The sequence below is a fragment of the Nannobrachium achirus genome, assembly GCF_963921795.1.
Source record: "Nannobrachium achirus genome assembly, chromosome: 19".
In the NCBI taxonomy this organism is placed as follows: domain Eukaryota; kingdom Metazoa; phylum Chordata; class Actinopteri; order Myctophiformes; family Myctophidae; genus Nannobrachium; species Nannobrachium achirus.
The window spans coordinates 46,598,987-46,614,101 of NC_137826.1; the positions used below are offsets into that span (position 1 = coordinate 46,598,987).

Consider the following 15,115-nt stretch of genomic DNA (forward strand, 5'->3'; position numbering starts at 1 on the left):
CATTTATAACAAGTGTTATAATCAATCAGGGTTGCCAACATTGGACAGTCAGAATTCAGGAGATTTTTTTGGGGTAGTTTGTGGGGGGCCGTGGAACTCCCCAAGCGAGGGTCTGGAAGTCCTCCCACGAAACCTTTTAAACAGAGTAGATGTATTCTCTCCTCTGTTCTGGTGAATGTATTATTTTGATCATTTTATTAGGATTGTTTTACTCGCATTGGAAAATGATGGGTACAATTTGAGCAAATAAAACACAAAAAGTAGGTGTACAGAATTTGATTTGATAACTGAAGCAATGTAAAACCCATCTGTACTAATATTCACCACTTACTGTAAGTGACTATACCCTCACCCATTAAGCATGGGGTCTGGGAGTCCTCCCGCAGTAACTTTTGAACATAGTAGTAATTTCCTATGTTCTGGTGAATTTTTGGAGTTGTGATACCAAATCCAGGAGAAATTACACGTGTTGCCACGCAAAGCCACGGAAATCCCCCAATCCAGGAGAAATTCAGGAGAAATGAAAATTCAGGAGCATTGCAGGAGATGGGGTCAAAATTCAGGAGACTCCTGCCAAATTCAGTTGTGTTGGCAACCCTGGTTATAATGCCTTAGTTAAAAGTACTTTATAAACACATTATAGACCTGACCTCACTTATGAAGTCTTAACAAAATACTCAACCATGCAGAACAGTGAGCACTCAAAATATGTACTCCATCCATCATCAAGAAACACATGGATCGATATTAATAACAACACAGACACCGATACTGGCTGGGGCACCCGCTGGCCTATAGCGGTCCAGTTGCATACCACATAGGCTCTAATAACTGACAGCTTGTCACAGGTTCGAGTCCCGTTCGCTATACGAACTTTGTTGCGTGTCACTCCCCATCTCCCTCCCCGTTTCCTGTCAGTCCTATCAATAATGGCATAAAAGCCCAAAATCAATTGTAAAAATAAATAAATCACTGGCTGAGATTTGTAGGAAATGTGATCACTGCAGAAAAACCTACAACCTCAGGGTGGCAGGAAGGAAACGACTTGCGTAACAACCTTTTAAGACATTTCACAAGTAGTGAAAGTTGCAGATCCACAAGCTCACACAAGACTGAGCATTTAGCTATTTTAAGATACAATCTTTAAAAAAAAAATTGTTTGGAAACATTCCACTTATAAACATGCCCAACATGAGGAAACCAGGCTTAAAGTGGTTTTCCAGTACTGTAAGTGTAATGTGGCAAAAAGTTGCTACGGCATATGGTCAAATATATATATTTTTTACCTACACCATCCAAGTCACTGTTTTTGTCTCAGACTTAAGTACATGATAGCCTGGTAAACCCTCCAGGTTGCGAGGGTTCACCAAGTACATTACATATCCAAGCCAACACTGTGCTGTCACCTACAGTGACACGTGGTAGCCGCCTGGCACCTGCTGATGCTCATTACCAGAGTCTGTATGTACTTCCTAAACGTCAAGGATGCCCACAATTACAACACCTCCACAGATCACGTTCAACCCAGATTACCAATTAGGTCTACAATTTGACTCCTCTATATAGCCTATATACATAATAATTAAGGCTGGGACTTTAACTGATTAATTGCGATTAATTAATTACAGAAAATTAACGCGATTAATAAAATTAACTCATTTTAATCGCACTTAGTTTTTGCACCACAGAACCTTCAGTTTCGGGCATACTGATCATAGCGATGTACCAACCAAGAAGAGACAACAAACGCAAAGGAAGAATAGCCGATCAGAGCGCTTTGCTTGGCCCAGTGGATGTGAAATTTAGATTTAAAAAACTCACTTGTTGATTCACTCGTACAACAAAATGTGTTTTACTTGAAAAAAATGCTTCTCAGGTCAAATATCGATGTGCGATTAATTGCGATTAATTAATCACAGAGCCTGTAATTAATTAGATTAAAAATTTTAATCGCATCCCAGCCCTAATAATAATGTACATGTATATAACATTAACAGGCCATACAATGCTCTCTTTTAAGATTTGTTTGGGGCTTTTAATCCTTTATTGATAGGACAGTACACTGACAGGAAATGGGGGGAGAGATGGGGAGTGACACGCTGCAAAGGGGTCCGCATCAGTGTGCCGACGGGCCGGTATTCCGACACTAAAACTAACCCCAACTCTAACCCTAAACTTAACCTCAGTAACCGTGACCGTAACTAACCTGGCGACGCTAGTCGGAAAGTAACATGTCATTAGGTCGACCACCAAACTCTAACCCTAACCCTAAACCTAACCTCAGTAACCGTGACAAGGGTGATTATCTAACCTGCCGACGCTCGCGGGTGATTATCTAACCTGCCGACGCTGTTCGACCCAACAGGAGTTCGACCTATTGGGCAGTCCCCTAGTCGGAACAGCGTCCCTTCGGGATATTGAGCGGACCCCGCGGCAAAGGTCGTCTGGATTGGGAATCGAACCGGCGACGCCGCCAGGCATCCATGCCTATGTGGCAATGCCTAAGTGGTATGCGCCTGGACCAGTAGGCCAGCAGGCACCCCCATATACAATGCTCTTTCAACGAAGTTTAGCATTTAGTTACTTTTTACAAAATAGCAATCCCAAAGTCAGTCACAGTGTGTTAGCCATACAAAGGCAGCTTTAGTTGGTGTAGTCCTATAAGGAGACAGACAACAATTTACGAAAACTGTTTTTATTTGAATGTGTTGTTTTGTTTAAGTGCTGGCTTTCACAGATTCGTAAAACAAAGAAGGATGGGTCAATTCAGAGTTCCTTGTTCAGTTTGTCAAAATACTTCAGTTTGCCTGAAGGGTCTGGAATTATCTGTGGAATAAATAATGATGTATTATTAGTATGCAACAAAAATGCTGCTGACATTAAAGAAAATACATTCATTCAATCAATCATTCACAGAAATATAACAATATATCCTATTGATACCAAGTACCCAGAACCGCAGAGGATTATTGAATTTGAAGCCATAGACATCTGGTGTTGCAAGTATTCTGCATTTAGGACACTATTGTGCATGCTTCTATGGTCTGAAACTCTAGTGCACCTGCGCTATTAGCTCCAACATTGGAGCCAATCCCAGAAGAAGAGCGTACTTCTGAGTGTTTCATGTGATGGTGAGCAACTTTCATTTAAATGAATACGTGGGCGCTAAGCCGTCCATTCTATAGATATATTATAACTCTATGATTGATACTCACTGTGTCACTTCCAGGTTTCCAGTTGGCTGGACAAACTAAAAAACACAACAAAAAACAAAACAATTCTAATCAGTAACAGAGAAAGCATAATACACTATGTGAAATGGGGTGCTCTGAAATCACCCATTATTTTACAGCGTGTCATTGTAATGGCATAACATGTACAAATAAATGTAACGAATGCATAATGCAACTTGAGAACATTTGAATCTACAGCCAGCAGCCACATGGTGAATCCAAAGTTGTGACTAGAGACATTATTTCTGGGGCTGAAATGCAGGCTGAAATGGCATGGTGAACAACATCAAATAACATAAGTCAGCCAACAGAGTGTCCTCGGGTGACTTGGGACACTGCTCTCATAATGTGTGTGCAGGGTGAATGTATGTAGGGTGTGTCGGGTGTATAACGACCAGCTAACCCAGTGATGTAACGTGAGGTCCAGACAGCTGTGTGTATAATGTTTTGCTCAGTACAGTTCACTCATAATATCGTCACTGTGACAGAAATGCACTGTAGGAATCATTAAAGGGCCACTTCACCTCTCGTTTGGGACACGATCAACACAAGTTATTTTTTGTGTTCAATCTGTTTTTTGAGATATATTAGTATTTCAGCATGTACTAGTGATTCGTTTTGCATCATATGATGCAAAATGCATCACTGATGATGCAAAATGCATCACTAGTCATGCTGAAATACTAAAATATCTAAAAACACAGATTGAACACAAAAAATAACTCAGGATTGTGTTGATCGTGTCCCAAACAACAATAAAATAAGATCTGGTTGTCCCAGAGGGTGAAGTGGCCCTTTAAGGAGATCCCACTGCAGCACGGACCACTGGCGTAGCGGTCAGGCCACCTAGGCTCTAAAGTAGCCTGAAAGCGCGTTGAGGGTTCGAGTACCATTTCCGACGACCTTTGCTGTGTCTCTCGCTCCCTCTTTCATGTCCCTTTTCACTAATTTAGACCTGTTGCCACCTCATTAGTATTTGCTATACATATATCGACATCATTTGAAATTTCTTCAATAGGAATTTGAAGGTTTTCAGAAACCTTAGGTTTAGGTTTTAGAAGGCGATCAATAAAGAAAGAAAATACCTTAGGAGGAGAGGAGATTCCTCTGTCACCCAGAGACCCACTGCCAAAAAGTGGTTCCGCATATACTGTAACTCCTACATAACATGTAATGCAAAAAAACAACATTTGCATCCCTGATTCATGCCATGGTTCTATTAGATTGAGGTACCTTCTCCGTGCTTGTCGGTATACTGGAAGGCCTGCACCAGCCGCAGAGTCTCGTCTACAGAGCGGCCGACAGGGAGGTCGTTCATGGTGATCTGCCTCAGGGTGCCTTTGTTATCGATGATGAACAGTCCCCTGAGAGAGAGAGAGATGAGGGACATATATATATATTTTTTGTCCCCTGAGGCTGTCAGAGTGAATGAGGACATGATCAAAAAGAAATCACGAAATAATGCATTCAGTCTTTTAAGAATCATGTGCAGCTGCTCAAAATGTTACTTGCGCAATGTACAGACCAAAGTGATTTTGACGTATATTGCACATTCCCCATTGCTGCTAAAGATCTTAATACCTGCAATACGATCATATCATATGCCTGCCAGCCGCTCTATACCTGTACTTTTTTTTCTCCACTTCATTACAGCCAGTATAATACATTATTATTGCATTGTGCAGTCTCTGTGGAACATGTCTCATATTTCAGTGCTTGTACCTGTATGATTAAGAGACAATTAAATAAACCCTTCTTGATATCCTCTTGTTACTTCATATGATGATGCTACAGTACATTCCCCTGCAGTGTTGTAGCCCACTTTACTCATGTTCACGCACACAATGCCTTAACCACTAAAACCCTATACTTAGCGGATTCCCTTAGCGGCCATTTGATTGATTGAAATATCTTAATTAAAGTGTTATACTTCCAAAGATAAGGAAGCCCAGCCTAGATCGATTTACAGGACACTTTTATATTTTATTTAAAGTTATACCATGTAACTTTTTTTATAAAACAAATCTTAAAATGGTCCTAGCTGTTAAATCGCTAAAGTTTTAGAACCCCCACTCCGTTATTTTCAGCTTCTAAAGCCTTCTCTTTATATGTTTTCTATGATCCCTGCCCGGGACCGGTTTTCGCGGAAAAAACTACCGGCCAATCACAGCGAGGGTTATACACTGCCGGCCAATCACAGCGCAGAACATACACTGCCGGGCTCTCTGGTGGGTTTAGGAAACACGCCTTCAGGAAGTACACTGCAGTGTTTACACTGGAGGAGTCTAGCATGTAACTCCCCAACCGCTGCTCGTAGAAGGACACGGGAGACCTCATTGAAAGCGTCTCGGCGAGGCGAGGCGGAGGTCTGACGGCCCGGTCCGCGAGCGAAAAACGGACGAAAAAAGCAAACGCGACCGCGGTTTGCTATACTGCTACAGACCACCAGTTGAGCAACTTACACAGTATAGCTTTAACTAGTAAGACACCTCAGGGCAACATGCGAAAGGGCGAGGTCGCGCCAGTTCTTGGCCACCTGGCCAGTGATGTATATCGGACCAGTTACCCATATATGGAGACCCCTGGTACCCATATATGGAGATCCATGTACTCTATATGGAGATATGCTGTGAGAGTCCAAACATGCTTACTCAGTTATTCGTTATGTGAAAGTCCTATGCGTTATGTGAAAGTCCTATGATGTCTATGACATTTATGCCCATACATGGAGATCCCTGTCTATAGAACCAGCCACACAGATATGGTCTGTCTTGGCCATCTGTCTTGGCCATATATGGATTCTGTTAGTGTGGTATGTGGCCGATGTGGCCTCCATATATGGGCATTCCCATATGAAGTCCTGTTAGATATGGGCTTAATATTGATGACATCAGGGAACTCCATATATGGGCATAAAAGGGATGTCAGAGCGGCAAACCCATTCTGTTCAAAGTGGTTCCGCTGACATCACAGTGACATCAGAGACGGTGACATCAGAGCATGATGTCAGAGCGACAAACCCATAGAACCAGTGTCAGGCGTTATAGACAGAGATACGGACAAGCTGTTCACAAACTAATCTGCGACCTAATGGTCGCAACAATGAACCGCCATGACAATTCAATAAAACACCCTTGTAATTGGGCCTGTTACCTCACATCTTAACAGGAGACCTGACCTGACATGAACCTACATCTATATTAGGCCCTGTCCCCTTTTCACTCTACACTAAATATCATCTGAGAAAATAGCCTCTCACTACAAGCTCACTTTGACAAATGGGAGACACAGAGTAGGGATGCTAGGATTCAAAGTTGTTAAACTTGTTGTGGCTGCAATACAGATTCTAGCTGTTGAAGTCTAGTTAAATAGGTAACTTGGTGAGACAAAGAAATACCCCCCACAATGCTTTAGGCACAGTGCAGTTTTTGCTAAGTTTACATATTACTAACTCGTAACTCCTGCCACTTGGTGCAGTGAAAGATGCTACATTTGGAGTGTTGTCAGATATTTGCATCCATGAGTCCTTTGCCCCGGAAAAGCTCCTTAGTGTTAATGTATCCTTTTGTAAGTACAAATGTAATCAAAGGGATCCTTACAGATCTAAAAATATTAGCTGTGTTTTTAGGCTGAATGGTGACACACCATATTTATCCATCATACAACCGATAGACTATGTCACTGCGCAACATGCTTCCATAGAAGACACGCTGGCTTCTATGGAATCCAAATGACTAAAATCAGTCGTGGCAACTGAGAATCCATGTTTTTCTCAGTATTGTCCACAAAGTCAAAGCCACAAACCTATGAAAACAGTCAAAAGAGAAGGGGTTTCCACTTCATCTTAAAAAAGTACACAGCAGATAAACTAAAGCAGAAACAAACTAGTCACAGGTTAAATGTTTGAAAACAACGGTATATTTAGATTTGTGCATTCTCAAACACTGCTGCGCTTGAACATATCCCCTGGCTCCTCTCATTAACTGTCACAAACACACCCCTGATAGCCAGCAACCACTGTTGCTAACAACACAAGCTTACTACATGCACTACTCAACATCTAATGAATCATTTTGAAAAGTATTTAGAGTCCGCATGTTTAACTTGCACGCTGCGATTAAGCACAGGTTGACGACAAACTGTCAGGTATCAGTCTACAGGAAGATCTACATTCAGAGAATTTCAGACTAGCCCGTTCAGCTGTAATGTTAATATTTAAAGAGTCTACAGCTGAAAACAGCCATGTGGTGTTCACTTCACACACTAGGCATAGATTAAAGCAAAAATATATTTCATTTTTTTTTAAAATCTGATCTATTATTATGTATATAAAATATGTATATATACATAATAATAGATCCGATCGCACAATTCCAGTGTTATTACATGTTATACAGCATACAGTGCAAATTGACTATAATGTGCTTACAGTAGCACACTAAAAATGAATTAAATGGTTTTTGGAACGTCAAGAAAACTGGAAATTGTAAGCAGTAATGTGAAGTATATAGTATACGACTTCTAGACAGAAAATGAAATTATGAAAAGTGAAATTAATATTGTACTTTATTGTATTCATGGACCAAATCAATATATAAATATCGATATACCATAAACAAATCGATTTACCTCCCAGCCCTAATTTGCACACTCTCAAAAGTTAAATTAACACTCACAATTAACACAAGATTTTACTATGTAGCAGCACTGGAAAAATACAAAAGGGTTTGGAATTATGTAGCCTGGCATAGCCAGACTAATATCACTGTGTAGATATTAGTCTGGAATCTCTGTGTGGAACTTGGATTTTCAAGTGGCGGCTAAAAAGAAAGAAAGAATTGTGATAAATCTGCCCCATATTTTCATACCGGGCCCTGATTGGTGCCCCCACCAACTTCGGGGGCAGCTAAATCCAATCACAACCGAGCGGGGCCAGACTCAAATCTGCCAAGATCTTTTTATTTTACACTGGCAGATTTGTTCTTGAATATAATGTTTGGTAGTATAACAGTTAACTGGACAACAGGATGTGATGTCGTACCTGAGCGTGTGTCCCTGGTCCTCCAGGAAGACTCCGTAGTCTTTGGCGATTTGGTGAGTCAGGTCAGACAATAGTGGGATTTTCATTGGTCCAAGTCCACCCGTCTTTCTGGGTGTATTGATCCTGTAAATAATGAGACAATTAATGAACAGCATTATGAAAGGTAACATTCGTCTAAAAGCTCTTCGTAAGAGAAACAACACAAACTCCGCCATGAAGGCAACAGCACAAATGAAATTTCAAGATGAAACTATGCTTGGTTGTTCATAGCCTAATAACAGAAATGCTATAACATATAGTTTCATGGTTGGACAGCAACGATCATCAGTGTATTTTGGATTCATGTTAATTTGTGTTTTCAGATATTTAACCACTTGAACCGTCAATACTTGATAAACTTGACCTTTCACTCTGTACTTACTACTTAGTCTTCTCTTTTTCCCCCTCTACAAATATTTTCTTGTAAATCTGCTATTTTTCTTGTATATCTGCTATTTTTCAATAGTTAAAGCATTCAATAATCGCAGGCCTAAATGGATTAAGACAGATTGCTTACCAGGCCAGGTGTGTGAACTGGGAGTCAACAGAACATGCAACCACCTCGGCATTGATGGCACGGAATTCTTGCACACGATCACTGAACGCAATGATCTCCGTGGGGCAGACGAATGTGCTACAAACAAAACGTAGAACATTAAAGTTAGAAAACGTTAATATGGTATGTTCAATGACAAAACACACCGAAAATAGCCTGTGGCCTGGAGACAGTCCAACCAAATAAAACGATAAGTTAATAATTCTTTGACTCACAAGTCCAAGGGGTAGAAGAAGAACACGAGGTATTTGCCTTTGAAGTCGGTCAGTTTCAACTCCCTGAATTCTCCATCGATGACAGCTGTTCCTTCCCAGTGAGGCGCAGGCTTGGAAACTTCAGGTATTAAAACAAACAAAGTTTTATTACTTTGTGCTGCATTTAATCACATATTGACATTTAAACTTGTAATAACAATGAGTTACTATTTTGCACATACTGATCCAAGTATCAGCAATAATACAAAAGTGTGCAGGGAGATTTTAGACCTCTCCCATAATGTCTGGTGCAGGACACTCGTTAATAATGACACAATTTAACATGATTAAACCTTGGCCTTTAGCTTCATATCAATAATGAAGGTCTCTGTATCACACTGCTACCATGTGGTTTGATTGAATGAATAATATGTTATCAATAATGGCTTGTTCAAATTGGGGTATTGTTGTACTCAATTTATATAAAGCTGAGGTTCAGTTATATATATTATCTATTTTATCTGTTATGATTTATATCTGTTATATATTCATATCTAGTCAGGATAGTCCAGTATCTGGCTTAAAGTCCTGTTCGCAATTTGGTGTTAGGGGAGTTTCTCACCTGAACTGAGTCAGTGGGTCCCTAGACATTAAAAATCACAGAGGTGCTCGTCCGCCATAGTGCCAGGAATGGCGCAAATGGCCAAATCAAATATGGCTGCCATCGGCTATGATGAAAATCCAACTTTTCTGTTTCTGGGTGTATATGCACATGTAGTACCTCTATTTGGACCAATTGTGGTGTGGGGAATTCATTTCTGATATTGTTTTGACCATTTTGGGTGATTTGGACCTCAAAAAGTCATGGTCAAGGTCATTTTGCTATTCCGAAGACCGTGGGCCATAACTTGGCCATTGTTAGGAGTAAAAACAGGTGCAGTAGGTCTAAATCAACTAATGTGGACATGTATAATTCATTTCTGACATTGTTTTGACCATTAAGGATCATCTTGTCTTTGAAATATCAATGTCAATGCCATTTTTCAAAAACGATTTTGTTCATTACTTGCACTTTTACAGTATTTTGTGTAAGTTTGTTACTATTTTATAGTAAGTTTGTTTTGTTTATAACAAAAGACATACTAGTGAGAAATACAACAAGTAAGCATCCACATTTAACTTTAAATTGGGGTTTAAAATGGGTGTTTAAATGAGCAAATAAGACAAATAAAATTACACAACAAAATCACACATAAAATTAAATAACAATTTCCCTCAAAGTGCACCATATTGGGATTGTGTGCATGCAAGTTAGTATGAGGTGTTTTTACAGGATGGATTTGGCATTGTTCCATGGCAAAATATGATGCACAGAACTCCATCAGTGTCGAGTGTCTTGCTTCAGACATGGCAGGAGTGTACTAAAGTCAAAGTGCTCCTTCCATCCATCAGAGCTTGACATTGACTTTTTGAGGCAGTTGTCCTTTGGACAAGTATATTTCCCCATTCACTGTCCGGAGACAAAAGTCACTTGTCCGGATAAAAATGTCATACATTGAAATAATAACAAAAGGACGGCTAATGACCCCCCTTGCTCCCTCCACTCCATAGTATGGGCACTTGTCCCGGACAACAGGACAAGCCTTTATGTCATGCCCTGTTCCATGTTCCATTGGTTCTAGTCTTTCCTCAGGTTCCTTGGCTGTTCAAGCAGGTGGCAAGAAATGCGCTAGAAAGGTGCCTTGTTGGTCTCAGCAGTTGTACTTCTCTGCTACCAATACTGTGTCTTGTTCTGTCAAGGTCTTTGCCTCTCCAAAGTTTGTTAGACATTGTACTCGGTCAGAAGCCATAACTACATGTTTAATCCTCACCTGGCCCATGCAGTCATCTCCTGTCTCCAAGGCATATGTGCCTTGATCACTGTCTTGGCTAGTGGTGCTCCAAGATGAGACTGCTTGATGCAGTGCAAGTGAGTCTCACCAGTGCCATACTGCTGCCAGATCTCCTTCATCCCCAGTGCTTGGAAATATGGGGTGTAGTATAGCAGTAATGTGAAGGAGACAACAACTCTCTGGGGTCCGCTCATAGTTCCGACATCCCATTATTCTGACCATTAGGTTAGTGAATGTTAGGGATAGGCTTAGTTATAATGGAGGCTGTACATGCACCAGGTGTCAGCCTCCTCAATCCTATTCAAGATGTCTGGGATCTCTTCTCCACTAGCGACATCATCACCAGAGACAACAGAGCTGATAATGGTAAATGGACTGCATTTACAGTATATAGCGATCTTCTCCAAAGCGCTGTACAATGTATTTCACACCCATTAACACACACATTCACACATACATTCACACCAAGAAACCATGCAAGGTGCTCATCGGGAGCAGTTAGGGGTTCAGTGTCTTGCTTAAGGACACTTCGACAAATAAGCAGGAGGAGACATAAATCGACCCTGGAACCTTCAGATTCCAAGGCAGCCGTTCTACCTACATCGCCACAAGCATGAAAGGACACCATATTCAGAACACACAGCTGGAGAGCTGTTTGTTCTCCTCGGACACCCAGAATTTGTAAAGTTGATGAGGGATGGGTGCGTCTATCGACTCTGTTATCTCTGATGATGATAAGTGGCTCCCTGCAAAAGGGGCTGGAGGTGAAGAGATCCCAAAGATTGAACTAGATTGAGGAGGCTGTCACCAAGCTGCTGGTACATGTGGAGTCAACTGGCCCTATTATAACTAAACCTACCCATAACCCTAACCTAATGGAGGGAATAATGGGTCGCCAGGATTATGAGTGGACCCCAGAGAGTTGTCGTAGTGATACTTCCAAGCACTGGGGATTAAGTAGATCTGGTAGCAGTATGGCACTAGGTGTGCAGCGGCACATGCTTCTACAGCATCAAGCAGTCTCTCATCTTGGAGCACCACTAGCCAAGACAGTGATCAGGGGACATATGCCTTGGAAACTGGAGATGACTGCATGGGCCAGGTGGGGACTAAGAACAAGAGGATACCAGCACTCACGGAACAGTCATTTAGGGCACTTTTATTAAAGTGTATCAGTTGGCATGGCACGCCACAGAGCTAACAAACAAACAGCGAACGTTTCGGCGTCAAGCCTTCATCAGCGTTGTATAAACAAAGGCACCGGAAGTGTCATTTTATAGTGTCCGCAGGAAAGACAACTTCCCATGTCTGTGTGGGCGTTCTTAACTTCAGACCAACTTATACCACAAGTGCAGTCGAAAAGCAGACTCATATAGCTCAAAATTAATTATACACATTCATAATTAGATACAACCAGGTGGGGACTAAGCATGCAGCTATGGCTTCTGACCGAATACAATATCTAACAAACTTTGGAGAGGCAAAGACCTTGACAGAACAAGACAGCATTGGTAGCAGAGAAGTACAACTGCTGCCTGAGACCAACAAGGCACCTTTCTAGTGCATGTCTTGCCACCTGCTTGCAACAGCCAAGGAACCTGAGGAAAGACTAGAACCAATGGAACATGGACGGATGCAAGGAACACTTCGACTCTCAAGGATATGGCTGCCTTGCTGAATACATCCTGTAAAAACACATCATACTAACTTGGATGCACACAATCCCAATATGGTGCACTTTGAGGGAAATTGTTATTTAATTTTGTGTGTGCTTTTGTTGTGTGATTTTATTTGTCACTTTTATTCGTAAATAGTCTTATTTGCTCATTTAAACACCCATTTAAAACCCCCCTTTAAAGTTAAATGTGGATGTTTACTTGTTGTATTTCCCACTAGTATGTCTTTTGTTATAAACAAAACAAACTTACTATAAAATAGTAACAAACTTACAAAAAATACTATAAAAGTGCAAGTAATGAACAAAATCGTTTTTAGAAAATGGCATTGACATTGATATTTCAAAGACAAGATGATCCTTAATGGTCAAAACAATGTCAGAAATTAATTATACATGTCAGCATTAGTTGATTTAGACCTACTGCACTTGTTTTTACTCCTAACAATGGCCAAGTTATGGCCCGCGGTCTTCTGAATAGCAAAATGACCTTGACCATGACCTTTTGAGGTCCAAATCGCCCAAAATGGTCAAAACAATATCAGAAATGAATTCCCCACACCACAATTAGTCCAAATAGAGGTATTACATGTGCATATACACCCAGAAACAGAAAAGTTGGATTTTCATCATAGCCGATGGCAGCCATATTTGATATGGCCATTGCGCCATTCCTGGCACTATGGCGGACGAGCACCTCTGTGATTTTTCATGTCTAGGGACCCACTGACTCAGTTCAGGTGAGAAACTCCCCTAACACCAAATTGCGAACAGGACTTTAAGCCAGATACTGTATTAGGAAGGGGTGGGTAGATGGGTGGGTGTGTGTGGGGTGGAGGGGAGGGGCCGAGGGGGTCACTCACCAGTCACCACTAGAATTCACCAAATTTCATTGAATGACGTGTCCCTGCAAAGTTAGGCCTCTAGGCTTCTATGTGCGTCTATGTGGGGGTGGATATAAGATCCTTACACAAGCTGCTCTCTGAAAATAAACACAAACCTATCAAACATACCAAGTAAAAACATTTGAAATGGAACTCTTTGACATTTGCATGTCCGTTCCCATTTCCGTTGTTCTGCATGCATATGCATGCTGAACTCACTCACACAGTGCCTGGAGCAGTAGCATTCGTTGCTACTGAGGAGGAAACGCACTTCCCAGGTTAATTTGTAAACCAAAGAACAATAAAAAAAAAATGCAAAATGCCAGTATATGAAGTATGAACTCACTCTTGGCTTTGCTGAGGTGCAGGGAATGGTCGGACACGGGCACACGGAAAGCCTCGCCAGGGTAGACGTGTCCTCCGGCGTAGTTATAACACGCCTGCTCCTTCTTGCCGTTGTCTTCTGCTGCGGAGACGAGCTCTGAGAGCAGCACAGAGGCGTAAACAACACACAGAACCTGTCTCATTGTTGTTGTTGTTGTTGTTGAGTGTGCGGAGCGCAGAAGTTCTTCCATTCCTCTGTTGTACTGTGGTGTGTGTGACTGAAAGCACGTAGCACTGCTGCTAGCTGTTGTAGCAGGGCTTGCTTGAATCTCCCACCCGCATCAAGACAGCACAACACAGGCACTGATCATACTTCCGTTAGTGGCTTTCAAAATACGTCAAGGGTCGATGACGCGTGATTTGGAATTGCACACGCGTTCTGGGCAAACCCCGCCCATGGAAGCTTTTGATTGGCTGAACCGGCGCTAGGGAGCGCTCCTTTTTGGTCACTTGGACCGCACGGCGGTGCGTTTATCGTGGGCTTGCCCAGGCCTGGGCATAAATATAACGATTGCATTCACCACGGCTTCGTAACTCGCGCGGCGCTCCGCCGGCCGCGCGGCCCTGGCCCGCTCTTCGGAGCAGGACCAAGGTCCGCTGGCCTTCGCGCCGCTTGCAATGTCGTGGACAATAATCAAACGCCTCCGCCCAGAACGCATGTGCAATTCCAAATTACGCGTCGAGCGTATGGTAAAAAAGAAATAATCTCCCTGACACACACAAAAAAAGGAATCTTGCAAGCCCATGAATGAATATGTTGAAAACAAAAAATGCAATTTCGTTTCTTTGAGGTAAAATTATGCTGTTGATTTTATAGATTTTATTTTGCAGCAGTTCGCTGCACGAATATCTTTCTTGTGGTCATTATCCTTTTAATTGATCTTGTACCAGTGAACTGTAGGCCTATTGTCCTGTACCTTTCCTGTGCAAACTTCTAAGTATTCAATCAATCAATCAATCAGTCAGTCAGTCAGTCAGTCACATAACACGTCTTGGATGTGCTGCATGTGCACCTGTGTACTGTGTATATTATAGTATATAAACTCCTAAATTATAATATTTACTGTACTCAATTTATTTTCATTTAATACAAAAAAATTAATTAAAACATAATTTTTGAAAGCAGAATAAATCCATTTCCGGTAGTGCTGTGTCTTATTTAAGCTGATTTGACGGACCAAAATAATGACCAATACACGCAGAGTTGTTCCTCCTCA

General features: G+C 41.5%; 1 protein-coding gene across 1 annotated transcript; it reads right to left on the minus strand.

The window, feature by feature from the left end:
- Nucleotides 1-2,679: 2,679 nt before the first annotated feature.
- Nucleotides 2,680-14,185, minus strand: prdx4 (peroxiredoxin 4). Its single transcript, XM_080749756.1, has 7 exons — nucleotides 13,861-14,185; nucleotides 9,085-9,202; nucleotides 8,831-8,947; nucleotides 8,275-8,397; nucleotides 4,467-4,597; nucleotides 3,216-3,250; nucleotides 2,680-2,826 (listed from the first exon to the last, which is right to left on the minus strand). The coding sequence occupies exons 1-7, from the start codon at nucleotides 14,087-14,089 to the stop codon at nucleotides 2,767-2,769; spliced, it is 813 nt and encodes a 270-aa protein (XP_080605882.1). The 5' UTR covers nucleotides 14,090-14,185; the 3' UTR covers nucleotides 2,680-2,766.
- Nucleotides 14,186-15,115: the final 930 nt, after the last annotated feature.

What these genes read in the sequence shown, in the direction of transcription:
- prdx4 (XM_080749756.1), bottom strand. Translation starts at nt 14,089, where the DNA reads ATGGAAGAACTTCTGCGCTCCGCACACTCAACAACAACAACAACAACA. An exon ending in CAGTTCACACACCTGGCCTG is followed by an intron (nt 8,398 to 8,830) that starts GTAAGCAATCTG and finishes CATTATTTACAG; the next exon opens with GATCAATACACCCAGAAAGA. An exon ending in GGAAACCTGGAAGTGACACA is followed by an intron (nt 2,827 to 3,215) that starts GTGAGTATCAAT and finishes TTTATTCCACAG; the next exon opens with ATAATTCCAGACCCTTCAGG.